Below are 27631 nucleotides of genomic sequence, written 5' to 3'. Positions count from 1 at the left end.
TAATAAATTACACTAATAAATCTCAACTGTGCTGCTTTATAATAATTCATAAAATTGGAGAGTTGTAAACCTCAAATTATATTTCTACATCACTTTCCCCTTCCATAATTTTTTTCTAACATAGATATTTCTGGAATCAACCTAGTGAATCACCACCCTGCACTACCAGTTTGCCCTTTCTCAAGTAAGGAAAGCAGAACTGCAGTTTTCCAGGTTTGGCCTTACCAATCCTCTGTACAGTTGCAACAGAACCTCCCTGCTCTTAAATTCAATCCCTCTAGCAATGAAGGCCAGCATTCCACTTATCTTCTTAATTACCTACTATACCTGCAAACTAGTTTTGCAAATCATGCATAAAACTTCCACATCTCCCTGCATGGCATTACACTGCAATTATTCACCACTTAAATAATGGTCTGATCTATATTTTTTTCTTTCCAAAGTCGATTACCTAATATTTACTCTCACATTCATTTTAGTGAAAAGGTAAATAACAAAATATTCTTTCATCTCTAATTTCTTGACATATCCAATTATGGCACGATATGGTCTGACCCTTTCCTTAGCCATTCCTCATCCAGATTCCTAATGCCTTAAAATAAATTTATTTCAATGAAATGATCCTCATTTACACATGACAAATTATTGAAGTCATCCCCAGATGGATTAATGAAAGGCATTCCAAATTCAAGTTTTCCTGCAAGGATTATCCTGAAACATTCTACTAATCAATCTTCTTGTATCTGTGCTCTTCATAAATATCGTTTTGTTGAGAGCCATGTTTTACAAATAACATTTTACCTGGGAGTTACAAAGGTAAAAGTCAATGGTAATGTTCATTTCAAAACTTTGTGAGTGGCAGGTCACACCATACCAATCTTCTTTGTAGTTGATGAGGGTAAGGAAGTGGATGCTGTCGACTTGGACTTCAGTAAAGTATTTGACAAGGTGCCTCAGGATCGGTTGATCCAGAAGATACAGATGTATGGGCTAAATCTATGGCAGGGATGGCCAACCTATGACACATAGGATGATTAGAAATGGAGCTTAGATAAAAACACGATTAGTGCAGAGGGTGGCTGTGATACAGATCTATCACCAATGTATATAGTTACAGTATCTAGACTGTGCTTACAGCAATTGGCTAAGAGCTAAGCCATGCCTACTGTCTGGGCCTTAAAGGGTTGTGTCCCTAGCCAGGTCGAATCATTCCAGACTAGTCGGCCTGTCTTTTGCTAATAAAAGCCTTGGGTTGGATCAACAAGTCTTTGATTCTTTCAACGAGCTCTACAGTGGCACAATAAGTGTAGATGGAGGCAGGATTATCATAGACGATCTACTTAAATTGAGTCCATTACTCTTTCAGACCCACCCAACCAGTGCCAACACCCCTACCACAAACAATGAACACACACCTCTTTCTTTTTTGCTTCATCCACACTCGACAGCATCCACTTCCTTACCCTCATCAACTACAAAGAAGATTGGTATGGTGTGACCTGCCACTCACAAAGTTTTGAAGTGAACATTACCGTTGACTTTTACCTTTGTAACTCCCAGGTAAAATGTTATTTGTAAAACATGGCTCTCAACAAAACGATATTTATGAAGAGCACAGATACAAGAAGATTGATTAGTAGAATGTTTCAGGATAACCCTTGCAGGAAAACTTGAATTTGAAATGCCTTTCATTAATCCATCTGGGGATGGATTTTCTCTCAATTTATTAAAAGGTTGAAGCCAAATACAACATGTGAAACACCGAGGCCAGCCCTCACTAGACCTCCTTGTCACCGTTTATTTTGACGCGTGGAATGCAAAAGGTTGGTCACCCGACCTCTGGTGAATTGATAGCTTAAATATGGAATTGGCTGGCCTGTAGAAGATAGAGAGTGCTAATCTGGCTGGAGGTCCCTGACCAGTGGCATTCCAGACAGCAGTGTTGTTTATGATGCATACAAATAACTTGGAGATAACAGGTAGGTCCATGATACAAATATTGTGTTCTGGAGACTGTAGAGGGCTTTCGATAAATACAAAAGGGAATAGATCAATTACAGAAATAGGCAGAGAAGTGGCAGATGGAGTTTAATCTGGACAAGCATGAGGTGTTATATCTTGATTGGTCAAATGCAAAGGGAAAGGATACAATGAATGACAATGGTGTGCAATGGTGGTTAAAGTCCATAGCTCATGGATAGTGTCTATGCAAGTAGATGGGAAGGTAAGGTCAGTGTGTAGCATGCTTGCTTTCATCAGGCAGGCCATTATGTACAAAAGTAAAGAAGTCACATTGAGTCCATTTAAAATATTAGTTAGGTCACACTTGGAATACCCTGGCAACTCTGGCTACCCAAGGACATAAAAGATGGTAGGTTTTAGAAAGGGTAAAGAAGAGGTTTACCAAGGTGATGCAGTGCCAAACTAATTTTCACAGTCTCCTGCATATTTAAATCCCTTTCTCGCACAACTCCTTCAAGTCCTGATGTAATTTGTACCCCACATCCTGGCAGCTACTTGGAGATGAGTAACCCGGTGGATAGAATTGAGAGACTGCAATTTTTCAACTCCATCCACCAGGATTCTGCTTCTTATTGCATTTCACTTTTTTAGGATTTAATTTCATTCTTTACCTACAGAGCTACCCACTCTTTGACTTTTGCCTTTCTTCCTTCTTAAAGAATGGAGTTGCATTAATTTTTCATGCCTATATCATTGATTGTTTAACTCCCAGCTGTGATCCTCTTTCAGCCACCTGCTAATTTATAACTGTGCTTTAAGCATATCTACCCTGTTTCATTGAGATGCAACTTCTTCACCATGTTCCTCACATTTGTAGTCATGTTGCCTGGGGTTAAATTCTTATCCCTTTTTAAATGTTGTTTTTTTAAGTATTCTGAAGTCTTCAGTGACATCTCCTGCACAGTGTTAACTTCCAGCTTATACATAATTTTCTAATCTGTTGAATCCACCCTATTACTATATAAAATCCTATTTACAACCATGGTTAGATGATTCGCCAGGACCTGGGTCTCTTCATGATTCACATCCCATCAGACTTTTTGTATCAAATGAAAACTCATAAATTAGTGTGTAATTACAAACCTTTGCAATACATTCTCCCAGAGATGAACTGCTGTCCTTGTTTTTTCTTTTACCCATGATGGAAATTATTCACAAACTGTAAAACAAGAATGAACAGTATGCAATCATTTTAAATAAAAACACAATGCTGGAGAATCTCAGCAGGCCAAACAGTGTCCTTTGTATAGCAAAGATAAAAATACATAACTGATGTTTTGGCTCGAGTCCTTCACCAAGGTATGGAAAAATATCAGCAGGTCTCCAAATAAAAGGGGAAGGGGTGGGCGAGGTCGGAGAGGCAGGAGGTAATAGGTGGGGAAAGGGGGGAGAGCAGTGGTCAAGAGGAGGAGCGATGCCTAGGTGAAGGGGAAGGGAGGGAGGAGAACTTGGAAGGAGAAGAGAGGGAGGGAGTGGGAAGAGGAGAGCAGGTTAGCAGAAATTGGAAAAGATGATGTTAATGCCATCTGGCTGGAGAGTAACTAGATGGAAAATCAAGTGTTGTTCTTCCAATTTGTGAATGGTCTTAGTGGGATAGTATATGAGGTCATGGACAGTGTGAGTTAAGAGTGTGGTGCAGAACTGAAATGGTTGGCCACTGGGAGGTCTGTGTCACTGGTGCAGACAGAGTGAAGGTGTTCAGTGAAGCGATCTCCCAGTCTCTCCAAGTGGCCCCAAAGGGAGCACTGCATGCAGTAAATCAATCCTATTGGTACACAAGTGAAGTGTTGCTTCATTTCAAAAGAACAGTTTGAGGTCCCGGACTGTGGTGAGAGAGGAGGTATGGCCACAAGTGTGGCATCGTCTGCGATCACAGGGGAGCGATTGGTGGGAGAGCTGAGTGCATGAGGGAGCCACGGAAGGAGCGGTCCCTACAGAAGGCTGAGAGGGGAGGGGAAGAGGTGTCTGGTGGTGCGATTCTGTTGTAAGTGCCAGAAATGTTGGAGGATAATGTGATGGATGTGGAGGCTGGTGGGGTGGTAGGTGAGGACAAGAGGAAACCCTATGTTTGTTGCATTTGGGGGCAGAGGGGGCCAGGGCAGGTGAGCGGGAAATAGAGGAAATGCAGGTGAGGGCTAAGCTGAGGTGCCATGTTCGTTGAAGTTGGCAGACATTTCAGAAGATCTGGACTGGAAGATCTCATCTTGGTAACAGAATTGTGATATTCTATCAGAATTTTCATCACTAAAAGTGAATTATGATTTTATCAAGACACTTTTTTATTGACTATTTTGATTAAATCACTCGCAAAAAACTGCTTTTAAAACTAAAATGTTTGCAGTTGTAATAAAGTACTGGTGTGAGACTCCTTAATATTATTTACTGATTTTGTACCAAGTTTTGTATGTATTCACAAAGGTGTGCATCCAAAAAAAAATTAAATAATGCAAACAGTGCAATCACCATCCACAAATCTTGAAGCAATGCTGAATCTCTATTTCAATTGATTTCACACAAACCATGGAGTTATGCTTAAATCAATGAAGATGTGGTATAGCTACATAGAAAAGAATGTGGGTCAATCTAATTCTCAATCATTCTGGTACAGAGATTAAATTAGGACATAACAAAATAGTTACATCTTCAAATCAATGTACACTGAAACTATCACATACATAATTCAGATGTTATAGATATTCAAGTTAATTCTACAATGAATTCGAGGAATTCATCTCCTGCAACTACTACTTTGATTCACCCCTCATGCAAGATCCTCTTTGGCTACTGTATTATCCATTATCTACCCCTCGAGTTTCACATTTATTTTTGCCAAGATCAACACTAATATTCAGAGCCTTTTAAATAATTCTATTAATCATTTGAGACCTACTTCACCTCCTTTTTCTTTCACCTGATCTTAAATATAGAGGTCCTGGAATATTTAGCTCTTCGGTTTGATCACCCTGCAGCTAGATTTCTGCAATGGGAATTAGATCAAATGTATTAACCATCTATGCATTCATTCGTATAAAGTGAAAGATGAAAAATGCTATTCCAACACCAGCGACCTGCATTCAAGGAGTTGGAACATACTCCCCGTGATGGCGTGGGTTTCCTCCAGGTTCTCCGGTTTCCTCTCATGTTCCAAAAACATACAGTTATTAGCTTATTGAGCACATGGGTGCAATCGGGTGGCATGGGCCGGAAAGGACCTGTTACTGTGCTGTAACTGAATTTTTTAAATAGCAGAGTGTATATTCTTCATCTTCAGCTCTTTAATTTTTATTTTCTGTGCTAAGAGTCAAAAGAATGGAAATTTGCACTTCACTCCACAGGTCCATAATTGAATCCCTCCATTAATTCCATTTTCTAGCACATGTCCTGTTTCTTCAATACATCAACAATTCAAGTGCAAATCTTGATATTACAACAAAACATTGGGCCATGCAGTTCAAATTCAGCTGTTTGAATCATGGCTGATGTATTTTTCCTCTCAACCCCATTTTCCTGCTTTCTCCCGAGATTCTTGGTTATTAATGGTGTCAAAGAATATATCAACCTCCACTTTCAATATCGTGCAGCAGAACAATCCCAAAGATTCACTACCCTTTGGCTGAAAAAATGTCTCCTCATCTTTGTTCTAAAGAGACATTCTGAAATTCTGAGCTGTACCTTCTGGTCCGAGATTCTCCCACCATTGGAAACATTCTCTCCACATCCATTCCATCCAGCTCTTTCAATATTTGGTAGGTTTCAGTGAGATCCTCCTCATGCTTTTAAAGTAATAGCAAGTACAGGGCCTGAGCAATCAAACACTCCTCATAAATCAATTCTCTCATCCCTGGGATCAATCTGATAAACCTCCACTGGATCCTCTCAAGTGCCAGCATATCCTTCCTTAGATATGGGATCTAAAACTGCTCACAATACTCCAAATGTGATCCAACCAACACCTTATGAAGCCTCAGCATTAAATCCTTGCTTTAATATTCCACTCCTTTAGAAGCATCTACTAACATTGCATTTGCCTTCCTTACTACTGACTCAACCCGCAAATTAACCTTTAGCGAATCTTGCACTAAGATTCCAGGCCCTATGGACTTCCACTTTATCAAGTCAAAATTCTTTTATTGTCATATAATAATAGATAAAATGTATTATTACACATTTCCAATCATCTACCATAAGGCAGGGAAAGATTCATCATCAGCAGAAATTGCCCAGTGTCCTTACAGTCAGAGAAGGAGGAGCGAAAGAGAGCTCTTCCTAGAGTCGATGAGTGTCCATGGATTCAACTCCAGCACTCCCGCAGCCTCCACAGCCTTCAGTCCAAAACCAACAGCAACCCAAGCTCCAGATCCAAACCTCTGACACAATCAGGAAGCCCCATTTCATCCTCGCATTAAGGTTTCGATACCTGGTACCCCCTCAGACAGTCTTGAGCCAGTCTGCATCATTCTACAGCCTAATGCAATGGTTTCCAAACTTTTTCTTTCCATTCAAATACCACCTTAGGTAATCCCTATCCTATAGGTGCTCTGTGAATAGCAAGGGATTGCTAAGATGCCATGTGAGTGGACAGAAAAAGTTTGTAAACCACTGGCCGAGAGTGACTCCCTTGACAGTAATTGCCAGCGTGGGCTCCTCGCCTCAAATTACAATCAGCCTGCCATTCATGTGCGCAGAGCCCTTCACTGGTCACTGTCCCATGGGTCATCTCTTCTGCTTCTCCTTCTCAAACAGTGGGTGATCTCAAAGTCCTCTGCTTCCTGGAGTCTGCAACACATCATGGCTGCTTCTGTGCATAGGTGCCGCCATCTTGGGCCCACACCATGCGGTCAGAGGATTTTAAATTAAACCATCATTGGCTCCTTTGAGTGACCATTTAGAGCCTGTATGGAGCTGACGGCAGTCAGATTGGACAGTAGGACCCCACAGGGAAGTGTCTCTGCTCTACATTATTCCACACCAGCAGCAAGACTGTCGTTATAGCAGCTCCAGCAATACCTCCACTTTTCTCTCTCCATTTAGAAAATAGTCTACTTTTTTGTTCCTCCAAGCAAAGTACATCTCAATACAGTTCTCAAACTGTATTCCATCTGCCATTTCTGTTTCCATTATCCCAACGCTCAAGACCCTCTACAGCAGGGGTGTCAAACTCAAATTCAGAGGGCCAAAATTGAAAACTTGGACTAAGTCGTGGGCCAAACTAAATATTTATTGAAAATTTTCAACAACATCTGCATGTTTTCTCTTCTTTCAATATATGTAATGTTAAACTTTTTCTTATTGAAATAAATGTTTCATAATAATTTTGGTTGAACTCTTTCCAGAAGAAGCATTAACAAATGAGAAATTAAATATTCAATAAATAATATTTCTCTATAGCCTTTAAGCTCCTTTTAAATGTATTTTTTTCACAAGACAACAAGTCAAAAAAATAACAACTTGCTTCAATGAAAATCCAATCTTTCAACTATGAACAGTCGAAAGTTAACCAAAGAAAATATTAATCCAAGCTTAGCTTGCTACACTGTGATTTACTCTGATGCACCTGGGTCTAAACCAGATACTTGGCATCTCTTCTTAGATACAAGTTCATCAAACTCTGGGGTCAGAGTTTCCCTTCCCCCCTGTCTTGAAAGGTCCTGTTTTCTGTCTTTCGTTTGGCCATTTTTCGTAAGGGGTTTATTACATGAGTTAGGTGACAGGTCGCAGATGCTAATGAACATAAACAGAAGAGGTGGGGGCGATTAGCGGGCTGACGGGCCGGCGCCAACGCATTTGCAAAGCATTCTGGGATTTGTAGCATTAACTGTGCATGCGCTATACTGGCGCGGCGGCCAGTGGGCCAGCTCTAATACATACTTGATATGATCTTGCGGGTCAAATATAATTATATCACGGGCCGAATTTGGCCCGCGGGCCTGAGTTTGACATGTGTGCTCTATAGACGTAGTTTCCTCAACATTACCTGCCCCTCTATTTAACTTTGCATCATCCACAAACTTGGCCAAAAGACATCAATTACCTCATCTAAATCATTAATATAAAACATGAAAAGCAGCAGACCCAATACCAACTCCAGCAGAACACATCTAGTTATCAGCAGCCAGCCAGAAGGAGGCCCTTTGATTCCCAGTCTTTGCCTTCTCCCATTCAGCCAATATTCTATCCATGCTAATACCTTTCCTGTCACATCTTGGGGTCTTATCTCCTTCAGTTTCTTGTGTGGCAGCTTGTTAAGGGTCTTCTGAAAATCCATGTAAAGAACATCCATCAACTTTCCTTTTTCTATCCTGCCTGCTACCTCCACAAAGAATTCAAGACTTGTCAGACAAGATCCACCCTGAAGGAAACCATGATCATTTTACTTCAGCATATATTTATAAATGTTGTGATGTCTATGCACTGTTTCATCAAGAAGTGTGTTCTAAATTCAAAATGTTTTCTGGTGGGGAAAAAAGTCTGCCTTATATGCCCTCAATGCCCTTATTTAACTGCCCTCTGGTTTTAGTCACACCTGGAATCGATAAAAGTTTAACATATTCTACAATATCTATGCCCTTAGTTATGCAGAACTGAATCCAGCCCCCACGCTCCTTTAGCCTCTGCCATTTCAAGGCAAACAAGCCCAGTCTATCAAGTCTTTTTTCATAAATGGAATGTCCCATCTGAGGCCACATCCAGGTGTATCTCTTCAGCACTATCTCCAGTGACATAATGTCCTTCTTGTACTATTGCAACATATAGTTGTAATGTTGTTCCCTGGTCTTAAATTCTATTTTCTGGTCAATGAAGCCAAGTATTCCAAGTGTCTTCTTAATCAGCTCATCAGCCTTTACTACCATCTTCATTCACTGTACATCAAAAAGTCATACCCAGCCCCAATGGCATTAAATCACATCTGACAGGATTAAAGTTCATCTGCTTTTTGCTCTGCCCAATATGACAAATTATTTTTCCAGATAATATTTATTTCCACATCATTTGAAAACTTATTAATATTACCTCCTAATTCACATTCAAACATTATGTGTTACCAAAGTCTCAGCATCAATTACAGTGATACACCACTGGTTGGAGTCTTCACAAAATGAGAAACAGTATCTGACAGCACTGCTTCTTGCTCAGAAGCCAAAGGAAACTAGACAGGTCATCCTTTAACAAGTTCTACAGATCCCCCATTGAAAACATCCTGTCAGAGCGCATCACTGCATGGTAGGCGAATTGTTCTCAATACAGAGAGAAGCCGTAGAGGGTAGTGAAAGCAGCTCAAACCATTACACATGCTCCCTTCCCCATCAATGCTTCTATTAATACTTCTCCCTCCCTTGTTAAAGCAGTAAACATATTAAAAGATTTATTGCACCTCAGCCACACTCTGTTCATACCCCTCCTGTTAGGAAGAAAATTCACGAGTACCAGATCACACCTGCTAGATTCAAGAACAATTTCTTTCTTACCATTATCAGATACCTGAGTGAATTGCACAATAGTAAAATTATGGTACCTTTACTATGTATTATCTGATCTCTGAACTTCTGTACTACATTCTACTTGTACTGTGTATGAAATCTCTATCTGAAATGCTCATAAAACAACCTTTACTACTGCATCTTGGTACATGCGACAATAAATGGACTTTAAAAAAAGACGGCGTTGTCTTCTGCAGGGATTCTCTTTGGTACCATGACTTTTCCTTTTCAAAGAAAGCATAAAAGGAGTTCGGCTCTATAGGCGATAAAACAGCACAGCCATTTACGGGTTCACCCTCACCTTGTAGGATGTTATGGCTTGCAATCCCTGCCATTGCTGCCAAGTTTCTGACTCCGTTGCTAGCTTCCCTCCAAATTATCTCTTTGCTGTTGAGATAGCATTCTGTAGATCATACCTGGATTTCCGTTAGAGATATGGATCACTGGTCTTAAAAGCCATCGACCTCATCCTCAGCAGGTTGCAAATCCTCTGGTCTTCATCTTATGGTTTGGGTATTCACTGTATGTGCATGTGGACATAAACACTCATCCCCATAGGTCTTGATGAACTCGGTGACAGCCGTGGCATATTAATTCAAGTTAGAGACAAGTCCACTGATTCATAGCAGTTCTGCAAGTGCTCCTCTACTTCAGATGACTGGTGCTGTAGTTCTCAGTCTCTGCTTGTATGCTGGGAGTATAAGTACACTCAGGTGGTCAGTCTTGCCGAAGTGCAGTCATTGGATTGCTCAGGCACACTTTGTCCCCCCATGGGAATTAGAGTGCTCAAATACCAAAGTCTTATCACAACTGTGCAAAACTCTATGAAGGTCACAATAAAAGACAATCTTAATGAAACATAACTAGACTCTTAAGGGGGTGTTGCTTCCCTTCCTGAAAGGATGCAAAGCCCAAGGAAATAGACTCAGCAAGGATGGGTGTGCGTTATTTAAGATTTAAAAAAATGAAGGATTTCTTCTCTATAGCATGGAAAACTATGGAGCTTGAATCCTTGAACAGGTTTAAGGACAGGGCAAATAGTTTTATTCTTCAGTAAAAGAATCAAAGATTGTAGGATGAAGGCAGAAAAGAGTAGTTATGGAAGGTTAGATCAGCCACAATTGAATAGTAGGTTTAAGAGGCAAAGTGGCCTCCATCTGTTCTCATTTCTTATCATCTAATCATAGACCTGTCAGCAGAATGGTTGAATTGAAATGGCCTCCTTGCCTGAAAGTTCAGATGTATGAGAAGGGATAGATATAACGAGATAATTTCCTCTGGTGGAAGAGTCTTGAAATAGGGAATTAGAGTTCTCAAAACAAATGATCCAAGAATGCTGTAGAAATTCAGTCATTGGATGGATTCAAAACCTAGATCGAAAGATTTCAGAATCAGAATTTATTCTCATGAACAATTCATAAAATTTGTTGTTTTGTGGCAGCATCGCAGCGCAAATATTCATATAAACCACCTGACAGCAATAAATAAAAATAGTGCACGAAAAGTCAAAGTAAGGCGGAGTCTTTGGTTTTAGTCTTCTCAATAGGAGAGGAGTGAGGGCCAAGTTAAAAGGTAGTTAATTGGAAGATGAACGAGTTGAATGGTGAAAAAAACTGGAGGTGCCTCTTCTGTATCTTGTTTAGTATAGAGATTGCAGTTCAAACTAAAATCAGGTGAATAATTTTCGTTCCGTAATCCATGTTGACGGGAGAAAGAAACGGAGCTCTACCATTACTCCAATGTTACCCGACTATTTCATTCATCAGCTGCCATTGCCACTCGTTCTGCAAATTTTCTCGAAACCAGACCAGCAGAAATATTCCCACTAGTTTTCGTGTTGGAACAGCAACCGCCGAGAATCCACGCAAAACTGCCCAATCTCCGGATGCTGAATTTGACTGAAGCTTCTTCAGTGATGGGCCATTTGAACGAATCGGGGAGCGCCCGATCGCAAATCATGCGACTGGAGGGATTAAAAACTAAAAGGCCACGAGGGCAATTGCCCGCTGCACATCCCGCCTCCTTCTCCACGGACCAAGACACCAGTGGAAACATCGGCAGTGTCGGGCAGCACCTGAACCGCCATCGGGCAGCACATTCCACCGCCAAACACTCGGAGAGGGGAAGCTTCTTCTTCCTCTCACCCCCCACCCCCCATTCTCCTCCTCACATTCAATAGGAGAAAACTCAGGAACCCTCCCCTCAGAAAAATCCTCCTGATGAAACAAAGCAGCTTAAACACCACCTCGAGGGGACTTATTCTTTTATATAATCGCCAATAAATGTTACCCGGTAAGACGCTAGGACCCGCAACAGGTACACGAGGAAACACGTAACATTTTTAAATCTTCTTATATTTTCAGGTCAATAACAAATAGATTAAAATGCCCTACCTTAGACAGGCCCGACAGGCCCGACAGTCAATCAGGTAACCGAGACGTGCTTTCCTTTAACCCCGTCTCGTCCTTTGGCCTCTGACCCCACTTCGTACGTCACTCAGTCAGCAACCTTCTCCCCAACCCGCTCCCCTCCCTCTTTCACCCCCGGAGCATTTTGGGTAATCTCTGTCTTGGGACATGCGCAGTGCACTGGGTATTTTCAGCTGCAGGTTTTTTTTTCTCTCTCTCGTTCTCTCTTGCCCCTGTCCCTCTCTCTGTGCCTCTGTGTAAAGCTTCCACAAAAGTCTCCAGAAATAAAGCGGCCGTTTCCCTCTTTTATTGTTGTGATCTCACATTCCTGACCGGATACATCCCGAGCGTCTGAAAAACTTCCTGGATACCTCCCTTAACAACCAGTCGACCTCCCGGGCCTGGCCAGCAGCCTTTTAAGTGCCATTTCAACCCTTTATTACCCTTTGTTTTTGACTCTTTTTTTCATAAAAAAGAAAGCCTCGGAGAAGAGGAAGTTGAAGGTAAGTGATTGCAAAGCAATTCTAGCTTCTCTTTTTAAATTAATAAATCTTATTTTAGAAAATGAAGTGTAATTTTTACTGTGTAATAAATAAATATTTCTCAGTGTGAAATGCACTCTCATTAGAGTTGGGAGTTTGGATGGTTTTGTTTCGTATTTTAGCGAGGAAGAACGTTACCGTTTCTTGAAAATGGTGTTTAATCTGCTTTAAAGGCTTCTATTTATCCGCCCCCTCTTTGCTGCTGCTGATGCTACGTTGCAGGCCACGGCCATGCGTGACTGCTGTTTACAACAGTCCAACTTCAGATATTGTAGGTATCAGCCCTGCAACATTCAGAACGTTTGTTCCATCTGGGTGAAAACGTGTTTGCAATTGAAAGATCTGGGGATAGTTGAAGGTAGAATTTTAGTGTATTATGCATTTTTTCAATGTTTAAGATGCAAATCGTCTGGGAGTCAATATTGAGTCATGTTTTTGCTCTTTCATATTTTACATATTTATAGGCCCAATAGAATGTGGATCACAATCTGCAGAATGTAGATCTCAAAAGAAACGTGATGCTGAAATATTTAAGTGTTGAGGAGTTTTTAATTCTCTCACTTTGCTATTTTTTATCAAAGGAAGTGACATTGGGATTAGTAAAAATCGAAATCTAAGGAAAATGAAAGTTAATATCAAATGTATGGCTGCATTGTGAACTTCAGTTATATCCACAGTTAAAGGTTTTATTTTGAAATGTTTTAGTGTAAATTAGAGATGAGAACTAAGGTATGTTAAGTTTATGTTAAACATTTTGATGAGACTTTTAATTCTGATGCTGTTGAATGTTTCATTCTTCCATTTTCCTTTGTAGTTATAAAAATATCCAGCAGTATTGCTGGAAAATTGCTTCAAATATGAATTCTGTTCAAAGGATGTATGCTTGTGTGGAACTGATTTCTTCAATTGCACACTATTGTTAAACTTTGTATTTTATGCATCTGTTTCCACTGTTTTTATTGAATTTTCATACATGGTGGACATTGTGTTTGCTGTGAGGATAGGTTGGAATGCACTAATGAAAACCAAATGAATTCCATGTGTTAGATAGGATAACTTGATGTTTGAATCTGATAAATTCTCTTGACATTTAACCAGTCAGTTTGTCTTCCTAATAGAACTAAGGTCTAAACGTGATATTATGCCATCTTGGTGTGTTTTAAGTAACTCTTATGTTCTTTAGTTTTTTACTTAAGTCAATGACCAGCTTTAATAAGATGCAGGTATTTGGTTAGCTTACCTGTACCCATGGTCTGTAAATTTCATTTTGTGAATCCACAATTAAATTTGCTGGAATGGGGCAAATGGAATATGAATGTTTTTTGTGTACATTGGACCCACCAAAGCCCTCTTGATTATTTTATCTATATCAATAGCCTTATTTGGAGGCTCCGATTAGATTTTAATGCATCTGGATGCCTTGCTATCTTAAACATATATGCATTTTTCTTTCTCTTTAATGATTGAGAAAATGAATATGATTGATCAACATGATTATGTTCCAAAATAGAGACTTTGTTTGAATTTTCCTTAATTCCAATAACTTGTTAAATAATTTCTTAAAATGTAGCATTAAACTGTCATTTGCCATTCTCATAAGATGCTTATTTTTGCCATGCCTCTGTGTGCTATGAAATCTTAGGACTTTTTAAAAGAACTTTTAAATGGATGGCTAGCCATCAAACCTAAACAAGTCCTACAAAATAAAATGTGCCTAGTCTCAATTCAAAAGTGTTTGATAGGAGTATATTGTTTTAAATTTATTTTTTATATTTTTATAAAAGTTGGAAATGAGTACAACATTAAAGTATTTTTTAAAAAACCATGGATGTGTTGAGGGAAAACAGCTTCTCTTGTAGCTTTTAATGCATATCACAAAGCTACATTGCCATTGATATGCTATTCAAAACATGCCATCAGTGTTTGCAACTCCGAAAATTAATTTCCTGTTAAAATGAGAATTGCTCAATATTCTCAAATGGGAAGATATTGTTATTTTGACATTAATTGTGAGATAAATTTGGCTGCAATTATTTTGTATATCTATCTTCCTTAGAGTGTGTTGTTACTTAACTGTGACTTCACAAAGACTATCCATTCAAATTTGGTTCTTTTGTATTCATTGACCCCAAGAAACTGTAGTGTTTTACTTGTGAGATGAGCTCAGCGCACTTGTGTAGAAATTCTCTGATGCACCGTAGTTGTGTTGCTGAATGGTTTTGTGATTTGCATACTTTCTTGCTGCTTTCACTGTTTATGAAGGTAAACTGAAATTGTCATCGTTCATGAAACAATATTATTTTATTTGATCGGCTTAGAGTTGATTGCTTGAAAATTGCATCTTATTGTTCAAATTTCTCAAAATGAAATTAATTGTTCTTTGTTTTGAGATGGTTTAGTGATATTGTGTGTTATGCATTGAGAATTTTTATGTCCCTCATGACTTCAACATCAGGAAACCCTTTATTAGATGCAAAAGATAACTCCATAAAGCAGTATCACAGCAACAATTTATTCTTTTCCAAAATGAAAATATTTCATCCTATATAACATTTGTTACCGGAAGTCTGATTGTGAACATTCTGTAAAGTAACAGTTGTCATTTGAGAGAGGCTTTTCACAATGTGGTGATGCAAGAATCAATTGCTGAAGGTTCATTGAACTCTTTACAAAAGTATTGGCTTTAGCTCAACAAAAAATGTTCCAAATTTGTTTATGTAAAAATTGTGCAATTATTTTGAAGTTAATGTTTAAAAGTAAATTGGATTACAATCTTAACAGGGTTAATTAACTGTTTTTAAAAGTTCATGGGTTAGCCTGTTGCACGATCTTAAATAGTGACAGACATGAATCCAAATAATTGAGTTCTAAATGGCTAGTATGTTCATCAGTTTTTACATCAAATTTGGAACAGGATTTTGGGACCAAAGTCTTTAAAATACTTGCATATGATACTTGCATACTTGCTATATGATATTTGGTCTCTGAAAAAAATTGTTACACAGAAAATATCAACATAATTCTTTGAGAACTCCAAAGGAATGGAAATGAATAGCATTAAGAAATTAAAAAAAACTAATGAGAGATTGGGATCCTGCTTATCCTCTCCACAGAAGAGTCTGACACATAATCTAAACTGTTAAACTATGAATCTTTTTGCATACCTGAAGCTTATTAATTTTTGTGCAATGTGCTTCATGTTTTTCCTGTGTAAAAGCTGCTTTTTTTTTAAATTGAGGATTAGTGTGCAAAAATGGAGGATTTGCATACCTTATTTTGAAACCATTACTGTGAGAGAAGGAAACAGATTTCTGTTGTAGCATTTTGGTCCAAATACTGTATGGAGCAGTAACTGGATCAAACAGTCTGATATTACTGCAAGAGGGATAGATGGTGCAGAATGTGTCAGGTGTGTTCAAGAAGGATTCCTGACACAGTATGTGGACTAGGCAACAAGCTGGGCATGCGGACGTTAAGAAAGAAGTGCTGAATCTTGTTTAAAACATAAGGATTGATAAGTTTTCGCGACTGGGTGAGATGTACCCAGGATGTAATGGGAAGATGTAAGAAATTGCTGAGGCGTTGGCAGTGATCTTTGTGTCCACCTTGGCTACAGGAGATCTACAAATGTGGTCGTCTTGGTTTTTTTTGGGGGGAAAAAAAAGTAATAATGAGAATCCTAGGAATTAGACCAGTGAGTCTTCTATCAAAGGCAGGCAAACAATTGGAGAGGATGATTAAGGACAGGATATACAAGCATTTAGAGAAGTACAGTCTCCTAAAGGAGACTTTGCAAGGGGAAAGTAATGCCTCGCAAGCCTAATTTAGTTTTTTTTTTGAGGGGGTAATAAAAGAAATTGATGAAGGTAGGGCAGTAGATTTGGTGTCTATGGATTTTAGTAAGGCATTTGACAAAGTCCCCATTGGAAGACTCAAAGTCATGATGCATGGGATCCATGGAATCCACTAGCTGTGTGGATTCAAAATTGGACAGAAAGTATTACGCCTGGAGGTCAGTGACCAGTGGAGTTATGCAGGGATTAGTTCTTGGACCGCTACACTTTGTGATTTTTATAAATTACCTGGATGAAGAAGTAGAGGTAATTTGTGGATGATATAATCATTGAAAGTGTTGTGGGTAGTGTTGAAGTTTGTCGTAGGTTACAATTGGAAGTAGATTTGGAGAGGAAAGTAGCAGATGAGTTTGGATATCTGAGGTAATGCATTTTGGAAGGTCAAACTTGAAGGCAGTGTATATGGTTAATGCATGGATACTTAAGTGTGGAAGCACAGTGGGAACTAGGGGTCAAAATCCATAGATCCCTCAAGGTTGCCGCGCAGCTTGATAGGACCGTTAAGAAGGCCTATGGTATACTAAGCTTCACTAGTCAAGGATTGAATTCAGGAGTTGTGAGGGATAAATCTCTGGTGAGACCACACTTGAAATATTGTGTTCAGTTCCAGTCACCTCATCACAGGAACAACGTGGAAGTTATGGAGAGAATGCTGAAGAGGTTTACTAGGATGTTGCCTGGATTTGAAAAAGTGTTAGCAGAGCTAGTGTGTTTTTTTTTGGAGCTAGAAGGATGAGAGGTGACTTAATGAATTGAGAGGCATAGATAAAGTAGAGAGCCAGCACCTTTATCCCTGGATGGAAGCAGCAAACATCAGAGGGCATCTGCACAAAGTGAAGGGAGGAAAGTTTAGGGGAGACATCAGGAGTAACTTTTTTTTACAATTTATGGGTGCCTGGAATGCATTGCTGGGGTGGTGGGGACTGGAAAAATTTCTTGGGTTGCTAGTTAAGTGAATTCTATCATGGACACCTCTCACTTGTCAGGAAGGTGTGACAGCACTTTATAAGAAGATTGAAGCAGACAAGGCTACCAGCCACCATTATGACAACCATCTACAGGACCTGTCGAGATTGTCCTGGCCAGCTGCATCACAGTGTGGTATGTACATTGCTGCAGAGAAATGGATCAGAGGTCAATCCACAGGACCATCGACGTGATCTACTGGGATCATTGTCTGAAGAGGGCATGCAAAATTATTGAGGACCCCTTCAACCCCTGCACATAGCATCTTTCAGCTGCTCCTGTCAGGAAAGAGTACAGAAGTATCAGAGCCAGCACCACCGGGCTGAGGAACAGTTTCTTTCCACAGGCAGTGAGAATGATGAATGACCAAAGGAACTTCTCACACTAACCATTTGAGACTCTTGCATTTCCATAATAATTTTTGTATATATGAATGCTGCTTCCACCAGCGTTGTCTCCGCTCCATCTTCAACATTCATTGGAGCGCTTTCATCCCTAACGTCGAAGTACTCGAGATGGCAGAGGTCGACAGTATCGAGTCCACGCTGCTGAAGATCCAGCTGTGCTGGGTGGGTCACGTCTCCAGAATGGAGGACCATCGCCTTCCCAAGATCGTGTAATATGGCGAGCTCTCCACTGGCCACCGTGACAGAGGTGCACCAAAGAAGAGGTACAAGGACTGCCTAAAGAAATCTCTTGGTGCCCGCCACATTGACCACCGCCAGTGGGCTGATATCGCCTCAAACCGTGCATCTTGGCGCCTCACAGTTTGGCGGGCAGCAACCTCCTTTGAAGAAGACCGCAGAGCCCACCTCACTGACAAAAGGTAAAGGAGGAAAAACCCAACACCCAACCAATTTTCCCCTGCAACCGTGTCTGCCTGTCCCGCATCGGACTCGTCAGCCACAAACGAGCCTGCAGCTGACGTGGACATTTACCCCCTCCATAAATCTTTGTCCGCGAAGCCAAGCCAAAGAAAAATGTGTGTTTTGTGTGGTTTTGTATCTACACTTTTGAACTGTTTTGTTGTGTTGAACTTGTGCATTCAGATGACAAACTTAGGCACATGGATGAAAGAAAAATTTATGGTTATGGGGTAACAAGCTTTTGGTGGGGGGGGGGTTGGTTTATTTTGGTAGGCACTCCATTGTGGGCCAAATGGCCTGTACTGTTTTCTAATGCGATACCTGGAAACTTGAGTTTAATATATTTTAATGATGTGCAGTATTTTAGGTTTATTAAATCAACTCCAAATTTGTTTTTGTGTAGACTTCTAGCAATGCAGGCAATTAACAACCAATGGTATGAGGTTTTTTTAAAAGAAAAAGTGTAAATTCATTGATATAAAACTGGTCAGAATTTTATTCTTTATTGAGGACAAAATTTAACTTGGTTCTCTTCTCATTGAGAGTTCCGGCTATCTTTAAGTTTGATTACAGTCATAAATGACATGGCAAGAAAGAAGAGATATTGAGTTAATTTAATTAAGAATCACAGGAATACAAAAGTAAGCCTTGATGGAAACAGAAAACAAAAGGGAGGAAATTGTGGAAATAGTCAGTTCAAGCAGCATCTGTGCAGAGAGAATCAAGTAGTGGTTTATAAAGTTTTCAATCAAGCACATTTGGATTTGCATGGAGCACCAGAGAGGACAAAGTAAATGTTTGTGACAGGTCAGGCAACAAGATAATTAAAGAGGTAAATGGAAGCTCAGGATTATTCTTGCTTTCCTATCACAGACATTCCCTTTTTGTCCTCTCCTCCCCTTCATGTAACTTAAACTGTATTTCTAACTTTTCTAGCTCTGAAATGTGAAATGTTTCTTTCTCCACAGATACCGTCATTTGTGTATTTTTCTCATTTTCTGTTTTTAAGTATTGCAATCAGTTATTGCACTGAAAGGGTATTTGCAGCCCCAATGTGCCCATTCCAGTTCAAAAGGGTTTTTCTGCCTTTCAACTTGAGTGAATTCTGGAATGTGTCCGTGTGTATGGGGACTTTATGGTCCCTGCATTTAAAGCATTTGGGAAGCCACAAGTTGAAGGGATCATATTGTAAATGCTGATTCATGCAGAACAACAACCATACATCGGCCGATTATGCTTAGGAACACAGAATATTTGTTTTTACTGACCAAGGGTGGCGCAGTTGGCGTAGTGGTTAGCACAACGGCTTTACAGCACTAGCGATCGGAACCAGATGGGATTCGAATCCCGCACTGTCTGTAAGAGAATTTGTATGTTCTCCCCGTGTCTGACTGGATTTTTCCCCAGAGGCTCTGGTTCCCTCCCACTGTTCAAAAAACATATCTGGGGTATCGGCTAATGGAGTATAAATTGGGCAGTATGGCTTTGTGGGCCAAAATAGGCTGTATGTCTAAATATGAAATTGGTTTTTTTTTAAACTTAAATAAGATACAGGGACATTAAAGTCCTACTTGATGTTTACAATGTTAGATTGACTCAAATGAAATAAGTTTGAAATTTTGTCACTATCCTGCAAGGAAGATTTGATAATGCTGCTTAGATTATATAAATGTTGCTTGGACTGTGGTGAACTATAGTTATGAAGAATCCGTATTAGAGGGTGCGGTTGTTTCCTTTGGAACTAAGATAACTGGAGGTCCCAAATGCATTGACTAGAAAGGACCTATTTTCTTTAGCAGAAACCATAACTAGGGGATCTAAATTTAATTGGTAAGATTGGGAAAATAAGTTAATGTAATAATGTTTGAAAGGGTTTAAGCATGATCTGGGTTTTTGAACTAATCCATACTTGTATTTATTCTCCACTCAACTCCTCCCCAGTCATTCTCTTTCTGACTAGAATTTACAAATATATAATACTGTGGATTCATCAGCATTCTCTGCAAGCTGCATCATTCTATTTGCATTATTTCAGCATGACATCACTTCTTTTACATACATTTCTTGGGCAAAAATCCAAGGTTTTTTTTTGTAAATACAGGTTCTGTCCCTTCTATAATGGTGGGGATGAGGAAGGTGGGCTCCCAGAGTTAAGCAGATTCTGAGTAAGTGGGAAATTTTATTTTCACTCTCAATTTTTGTTCATTTTTTTAAAACATTTTCTTAACATAATTTTATGTTGCAGTGATATAAAAAAGTAAACCAGGAGCCTTGAGACTTCCATATAATAGGCTAACCAGCCAGGACTGGTTTACTGAAATCCATGTCACAACAATATGGATACCAAATATACTGGTATAGATAAGGTAAGAGTGACAACAACAGAGTTGAGTATTTTTAGGCAGATGTAGTGGGGCAGGTGAAATGTTGCTGCTTGATTTAACGTGTAGAAATCAGTGGAATCTTTGGCATCTATGGTAGCGGTTTAAGTTTTTGCAGCTTGAGGAATTGTAGCTCAAATTGGTGTTGGAGACTAAAATTCAAGAACATCAGTGTTACATTTTTAGATGTTGACAGGTAGGAAGAATATTTCAGTTTATAACAGGAAATGGCCAGTTGGGAATGTAGGCCAAGGAGTAGCAAATAGAATTCAATTCTGGCAAGAGTGAATGTTGCACTTTGGAAAGTCGAACTGGGTAGGACTTGCCTGGTGAATGGAAGGGCCCTGTAGAGTGTTGTGGAACTGAGACCAAGAATGCAGGTGCATAGTTCCTTGAAAATGGTAGCTAGGGTAGGTAGGATATTGATGAAGACATTTGGCGCGCTTACCTTCATTGGGTGTGGAATTGATTGCAAGAGATGGTTCAGCTGTGCAAGGCCACACTTGGAGTACTGTGTGCAGTTCTGGTTCCCTAACTTTGGAAGGGCTGCAGAGGATTTACACTGGAATTGGAGTTAAAGGGAGTGGTTGAATAGGCTGGTAGTTGTGGAGACCAGTTCGAAGAAGACTGAGGCTAGAGCCAGGGAGCCAAAAATGAGTGTAGAAACAATTAAAAAGGAGAAGCTGCTTGGGAAGCTGAAGGCATATGGCACCTGGACTGGATGGACCACACCAGAGTTCAGGAAAAGGTCACTGAAAAGATTTTGGAGGCATCAGACCAAAAGAAATTAGAGCAGAAATAAGCCATTCAGACCATGAGTCTGTCCTCCCATTTAATTATGAGCTGATCCATTTTCTGACAGCTTAACATTCTCCCAATAACCTTTGATGCATAAGCTGATCAAGAACCTATCAAGTTCTGCCTTAAATACTGTCTCTTAAATAAATTTCTGACCTGGCCTCCATAACCACTTGTGATAGCACATTCCACAGATTTGCCATTCGTCCTGCTACAGAAATTCCTCTGTATCTTTGTTCTAATCGGAAGCCTTCCACTTATGAAGTTGTGCCCTCTTGTTCCAGATGCTTCCAGTGTAGGAAATAACCTTTCCATATTTCCTCTGTTCACACTTTTCAATATTCTCCTGAATCCCATTGATTGCAGGCGAATTGCTGTCATCTTTTTATTCCCGGAATAATCCATTGAACCTCAACTGAACCTTCTCAAACATTAGTGCATCCTTTCTGAAATGAGGACCCCAAAACTGCTCACAGTTCTCCAAGTGAGGTAAAGCCTCAACATCGTATCCCTGCTCTTCTATTTCTCTTGTCATGAATGCCAGCATTGCATTTGTCTTCTTCACCATCGACTCAACAAGTTTACCTTCATGCTATCCTGCATGAGAACTTCCAGTCCCTTTGCATTTGGGTAATTTCAATTTTCTCCCCATTTTAAAAAAAAATCTTCCCATTAATTTTTTTTCTATCAAAATGCATGACGTACACTTTCCCACATTATTCAGTACAAATCGATTATCTGAAATGATCGGGACCATTTTGGATAAAGGTTTTTTTTTCAGAGAACCGGTTATTTTTTAAAAACAGCCCAGTGGCAACAGCAAATTGCTTATAATAATGTTTAAACAAAAAGGTAAGGCTTTTTAAGCATTAAAGTAATGTCTAATTCTCACCAAAAAAAAAGTTGGCCACTGCCGATCACTGACACCTCCCCACCATGGTCCTGCTCTTGCCTGGAAGCTTGAGGGGTCCCCTGCTTCCGACGCTGGGAGTCTGAGGTCCCCTGCTGCCAGCACCAGGAGCCTGACATCCCCAGTCAGTTCCACTCTTTTTATTTAAAAAAAAAATTTTCAGATAACTGAGAATTTTGGAGAATCCAATTTCAAATAATCGGAGTTGTACTGTATTTCATTTGCTGCTTCTCTGCCCATTCTCCTAATCCATTGAAGTCTTTCTGTAGCTTCCCTGTTTGCTCAACACTCCCTGCTCCTCCACCTACCTTCGTATTATTTGTAAGCTTGGCCTCAAAACCATTCATTCCAAAAATCCAAATTATTAATACACAAAGTTGTAAAAAAAATACATACCTCAGTGAAACACCACAAAAAACTGACAGCCTTTTTTACTTAACAGTCGTGCCAACATACAGATCCCTGTATTCTGATTCTGCTTCCTGTTAATCAGCCAATGCTCTACCCATACCAGTATGTTTCCTATTATACTATGTGCTCTTGTTAAGTAACCTTGTATGCAGTACCTTGTTGAAGGCCTTCTGAAAATCCAAATACACAACATCCACTGCATCTTCTGTATCGAGCCTGCTTCTCAAGTAATTCCAATAGATTTGTCATGCAAAATTTTCCCTTAAGGAAACTATGCTGGGTTTAACATATCTTGTCATGTGTTAACCTCATCCTTGACTGTAGACTCCAACATCTTCCCTGATGTCAGGCTAACTGGTCTTTAATTTCCTTTCTGCTGCCTCCCTCGCTTCTTGCATACTGAGGTGACATTTGCAAATTTCCTCTCTTCTGAATCTATTGATTCCAGAATGATTTATACCAATGCCTCTACAATCTCTTAGTACTTTTTTTTTCAGAATCCAAGGGTAGAATCCATTTGCTCAGAGACTTGTCCACCCTTAGACCATTCAGTTTTCTGAGCACCTTCTCCCTTGAATTATTAACTGCACTCACTTCCCTTCCCTGATGTCCTTCAGTGTCTTGCACATTGCTAATATCTTCCACAATGAAGACTGATGCAAGCTACCCATCCAGTTCTTTTGCCATCTCCTTGTCTCCCAATATCATTTTCTAGTGGTTGTATATCTACTCTTTACCTTTTGTATACTTGCAGCTTTTTGTATCTGCTTTGATATTATTGGCTGTCTTTCATATTTCATCTTTTCCCTCCTGAGTTCTTCGTTACCTTCTGCAATTTTTAAAAACCTTTCCAGGCCTCTATCTTCCCACTAATTTATGCTTCCTCGCGTGCTCTCTTTTGCTTATCCTTTGGCTTCCTTTGTCAGCCACAGTTGTGACATTTTTCTATTTGAATATTTCCTCTTGGTATGTATTTATCCTGCACCTTCATTTCCTGCAGAAACTCTACCCATTGCTACTCTGCCATATTCCCTACTATTATTCTGTTTCCCTGACTATTGAGTCCCCAATGACTTTACCCTTCTGAGGCTCAGAACCCACCATGGTGCTATTGGTCTGGTTACTGTCTGGCCCAGACAGGTCACCCCCCCCCCCCCCCCCCCAGCAGCATCTTTCAAGAATTCGGGAACGATTCCAGGGGAGTGGAAAAAAATGTTAATGTCATTCCACTGATTGAAAAAGGAGAGGCAAAAGACAGGAAATTATAGGCTGGTTAGCCTGACTTCAGTGGTTCGTAAAAATCTAGAGTCCGTTATTAAGATGAGGTTTTGGGGTACTTGAAAAGACATGATAAAACAGGCTGAAGTCAGCATGTTTTCCTTTCAGGTAGATCTTGTCTGACAATTCTACTGGAATTTTTTGAGGAAGTTGTAAGCAAAATAGAAAATAGGTATGGTTTACTTCTAATTTAAGAAGGCTTGTGACAAGGTGCCACATAGTGAAGCTGCAAAACAAGATAGGACCTGAAACTGGCTGACCCTCAGAAGACAGTGGGAATAAAGAGGCTTTTTGTGGTAGGCAGTTGGTGAGAAATGATATTCTACAGTGGTCAATATTGGGTCTGCTACTTTTCATGTTATATATTAATGATTTGGATGGTGGAATTGATGGCTCTCTTGCCAAGCTGACAAGATCATTTGAAGATTGGTGGGAGGGGCAAATAGGTTTGAGTAAGCAGAGTCTGCAAGGGTATTTGGACAGGTTGGGAGAATGAGCAGTGGCAGATGGACTGCATTGTAGGGAAGTGTATGGTCATGCACTTTGGGGGAAGGAAGAAGTTGTTAACTGTTGGCTAAATTGCGAGAGAATTCATAAAGCAGAAGTCCAAAGGGACTTGGAGTTCTGAGTCCAACATTCCTCAAAGGTCAACTTGCAGGTTGAATTGGTAGTAAGGAAAGCAATTATAATGTTAGCATTCATTTTTAAGAGGAAGGAATATTAAAGCATGGATGTAATGGTGAGGGAGGTGCTGATCGGACAACATTTGAAGCAGAGTGAACGTTTTAGGCCCTGAATCTTTGCAAGTATGTGCTCGCTTTGGAGGGGGTCCAGAGAAGATTTGAGAATGAGACTTAATTTATGAGGAGGGTTTGATAGCTCTGAACCTGTATTTTGTGAACGATGAGAAGTGGGGAGGGGTGGAAATTTCATTGAGAATTTTTAGCCAAACGATTTATTGTCAGACTGCATACATGCCAATGGATTTATTTTTCCCCCCCTGTGGGCCAGGCAGAATTTCTACTTGACAGTAGTGCCAAAAACTACTCATGAAAAGATGCACATACAATATAAATAGAAGGAAGTGCAAACAAACTGTTCTTTTCTTTTCTTTCTTTCTTCTTTGGCTTGGCTTCGCGGACGAAGATTTATGGAGGGGGTAAAAAGTCCACGTCAGCTGCAGGCTCGTTTGTGGCTGACCAGTCCGATGCGGGACAGGCAGACACGATTGCAGCGGTTGCAAGGGAAAATTGGTTGGTTGGGGTTGGGTGTTGGGTTTTTCCTCCTTTGCCTTTTGTCAGTGAGGTGGGCTCTGCGGTCTTCTTCAAAGGAGGCTGCTGCCCGCCAAACTGTGAGGCGCCAAGATGCACGGTTTGAGGCGTTATCAGCCCACTGGCGGTGGTCAATGTGGCAGGCACCAAGAGATTTCTTTAGGCAGTCCTTGTACCTTTTCTTTGGTGCACCTCTGTCACGGTGGCCAGTGGAGAGCTCGCCATATAATACGATCTTGGGAAGGCGATGGTCCTCCATTCTGGAGACGTGACCCATCCAGCGCAGCTGGATCTTCAGCAGCGTGGACTCGATGCTGTCGACCTCTGCCATCTCGAGTACCTCGACGTTAGGGGTGTGAGCACTCCAATGGATGTTGAGGATGGAGCGGAGACAACGCTGGTGGAAGCGTTCTAGGAGCCGTAGGTGGTGCCGGTAGAGGACCCATGATTCGGAGCCGAACAGGAGTGTGGGTATGACAACGGCTCTGTATACGCTTATCTTTGTGAGGTTTTTCAGTTGGTTGTTTTTCCAGACTCTTTTGTGTAGTCTTCCAAAGGCGCTATTTGCCTTGGCGAGTCTGTTGTCTATCTCATTGTCGATCCTTGCATCTGATGAAATGGTGCAGCCGAGATAGGTAAACTGGTTGACCGTTTTGAGTTTTGTGTGCCCGATGGAGATGTGGGGGGGCTGGTAGTCATGGTGGGGAGCTGGCTGATGGAGGACCTCAGTTTTCTTCAGGCTGACTTCCAGGCCAAACATTTTGGCAGTTTCCGCAAAGCAGGACGTCAAGCGCTGAAGAGCTGGCTCTGAATGGGCAACTAAAGCGGCATCATCTGCAAAGAGTAGTTCACGGACAAGTTTCTCTTGTGTCTTGGTGTGAGCTTGCAGGTGCAATACAGAAAATACCGATTCAATAAAAATGTGCAAAATAAGAGGCCTAAAACTGTGAATTTGTTGCCACAGATGGCTTTGGAGACCATGATTGGGTATATTTAAAGTATATTTACACATGATTTCCTGGGATATCAAAGGCAGGAGAAAGGGGTTGAGAGGAAAAACCATGAGCCACGATTTAATTGGTGGATGAGATGTGATGACTTGAATGGTCTTACTGCTCTAGGGTCTTGGGATGATACAAAATTGTGAGGGGTATGGTAAATTGATTGCTCTGTCTTTTTCAAAGAGTAGATAATTCTAGAAATGGAGGATATTGGTTTAAGGTGAGAGGGGAGAGATTCAAGAGGGACTAGAGGAGCAACTTTTTCATTCAGAGCACTGTCCATATCTGGAATGAACTGCCAGAAGACACTGCAGAAGCAGGCTTACTTTGTTGGCATGAATGAGTTGAGCTGAATGGCCTAATGTTCTGTAGACATGTGAATGGCTCTGTTTATTTGGAAGAAATTGGTTTCGATTTATGGGGCACTGGGGATGAAAAAGGAAGCCGTTCCATTGAGATAGGTTTCACTTTGGTCAGATGGGCCCAATGTCCTAGTCAAATGCTATGGGTGTGAACTCCAAGAAGAAATTTGGAAAGATAAAGGCCAAAGCAAATGATGCAACCTATCTCTTCACATAGAGCACATAGGATTTTTTGCCTTGGTGCTCATCCAGATACATTAATTTTGAAGAGAGTACCGGGTACTTCCACCCCTTCGAGCAATGTTCCGAATGCCAATAACCCTCAAAATCTCTCACTGATACCCTCTGGTTTTAGACACCTCTGTTAGGTAGGTAAATATACAGTGCTTTCCATAATGTTTGGGCCAGGCACTTTTGTCCCCTTTATTTCCCCTGTGCTCCACAGTTTTAAATTTGTAATCAAACAATTCACATGTAATTAAAGTGCACCATCCAAATTTTATTCAAGGTTATTTGTATACAATTTGGTTTGACAATGTTGAAATTACAGAACTTTTTATACATGGTTCCGCCATTTCAGTGCACCATAATATTTGGGACATTTGGCTTCACAAGTGTTTGTGAGTACTCTGTATGTTTAATTGCTTCATGGTGTAGGTATAAGAGAGCTAGGCTTGTAAGCTTTTAATCGTCTTTGGAGTCTGGAGTTGGAGTTTTCAATGAAGATCAGAGTTGTGCCAATGAAAGTCAAAGAAGCCATTATTAGACTGAAAAACAAGAATAAAACAGTAAGAGGCATCACCCAAACCTTAAGATTACCAAATTCAACAGTTTGGAACATCATTAAGAAGAACAAGCACACTGGTGAGCTCAGTAATCACAAAGGGACTAGTAGGCTAAGGAAGACCTCCACTGCTGATGACCGAAGAATTCTCATCATAATGAAGAAAAGAAAAATCCCCAAACATTGGAGGTAAACAGGAGGCAAATGTGGATACGTCAATGATTACTGTCCGCAGAAGACGTCATGAAAATAAATAGAGGTTACACTGCAAGATGCAAACCACTAGTTAGCCACAGAAA

At 40.3% G+C, this 27631-nt stretch overlaps 2 protein-coding genes across 8 annotated transcripts in view; one reads left to right on the top strand and one right to left on the bottom strand.

The window, feature by feature from the left end:
* Positions 1-11966, bottom strand: part of orc4 (origin recognition complex, subunit 4) — a 100140-nt gene extending 88174 nt beyond the window's left edge. For 3 of the 5 annotated variants that reach the window (XM_069934991.1, XM_069934994.1, XM_069934995.1), the window contains exons 1-2: positions 11894-11966; positions 3106-3181 (exon numbers count right to left, since the gene is read on the bottom strand). In XM_069934991.1, the coding sequence (XP_069791092.1) occupies positions 3106-3162 (57 nt within the window). In that variant the 5' untranslated portion in view covers positions 3163-3181; positions 11894-11966. The other 2 variants (XM_069934992.1, XM_069934993.1) reach the window with 2 other exon arrangements.
* Positions 11967-12094: 128 nt separating this feature from the next.
* Positions 12095-27631, top strand: part of mbd5 (methyl-CpG binding domain protein 5) — a 245907-nt gene continuing 230370 nt past the window's right edge. For all 3 annotated transcript variants that reach the window (XM_069934982.1, XM_069934979.1, XM_069934980.1), the window contains exon 1: positions 12095-12411. The gene's annotated coding sequence lies outside the window, so the exon portion shown is untranslated. The remainder of the gene's footprint in view (positions 12412-27631) is intronic.

The sequence above is a fragment of the Narcine bancroftii genome, chromosome 4 (assembly GCF_036971445.1).
Source record: "Narcine bancroftii isolate sNarBan1 chromosome 4, sNarBan1.hap1, whole genome shotgun sequence".
In the NCBI taxonomy this organism is placed as follows: Eukaryota; Metazoa; Chordata; class Chondrichthyes; order Torpediniformes; family Narcinidae; genus Narcine; species Narcine bancroftii.
The sequence above is the reverse complement of the archived record's forward strand: the minus strand, read 5'-3'. Positions and strand labels throughout refer to the sequence as shown.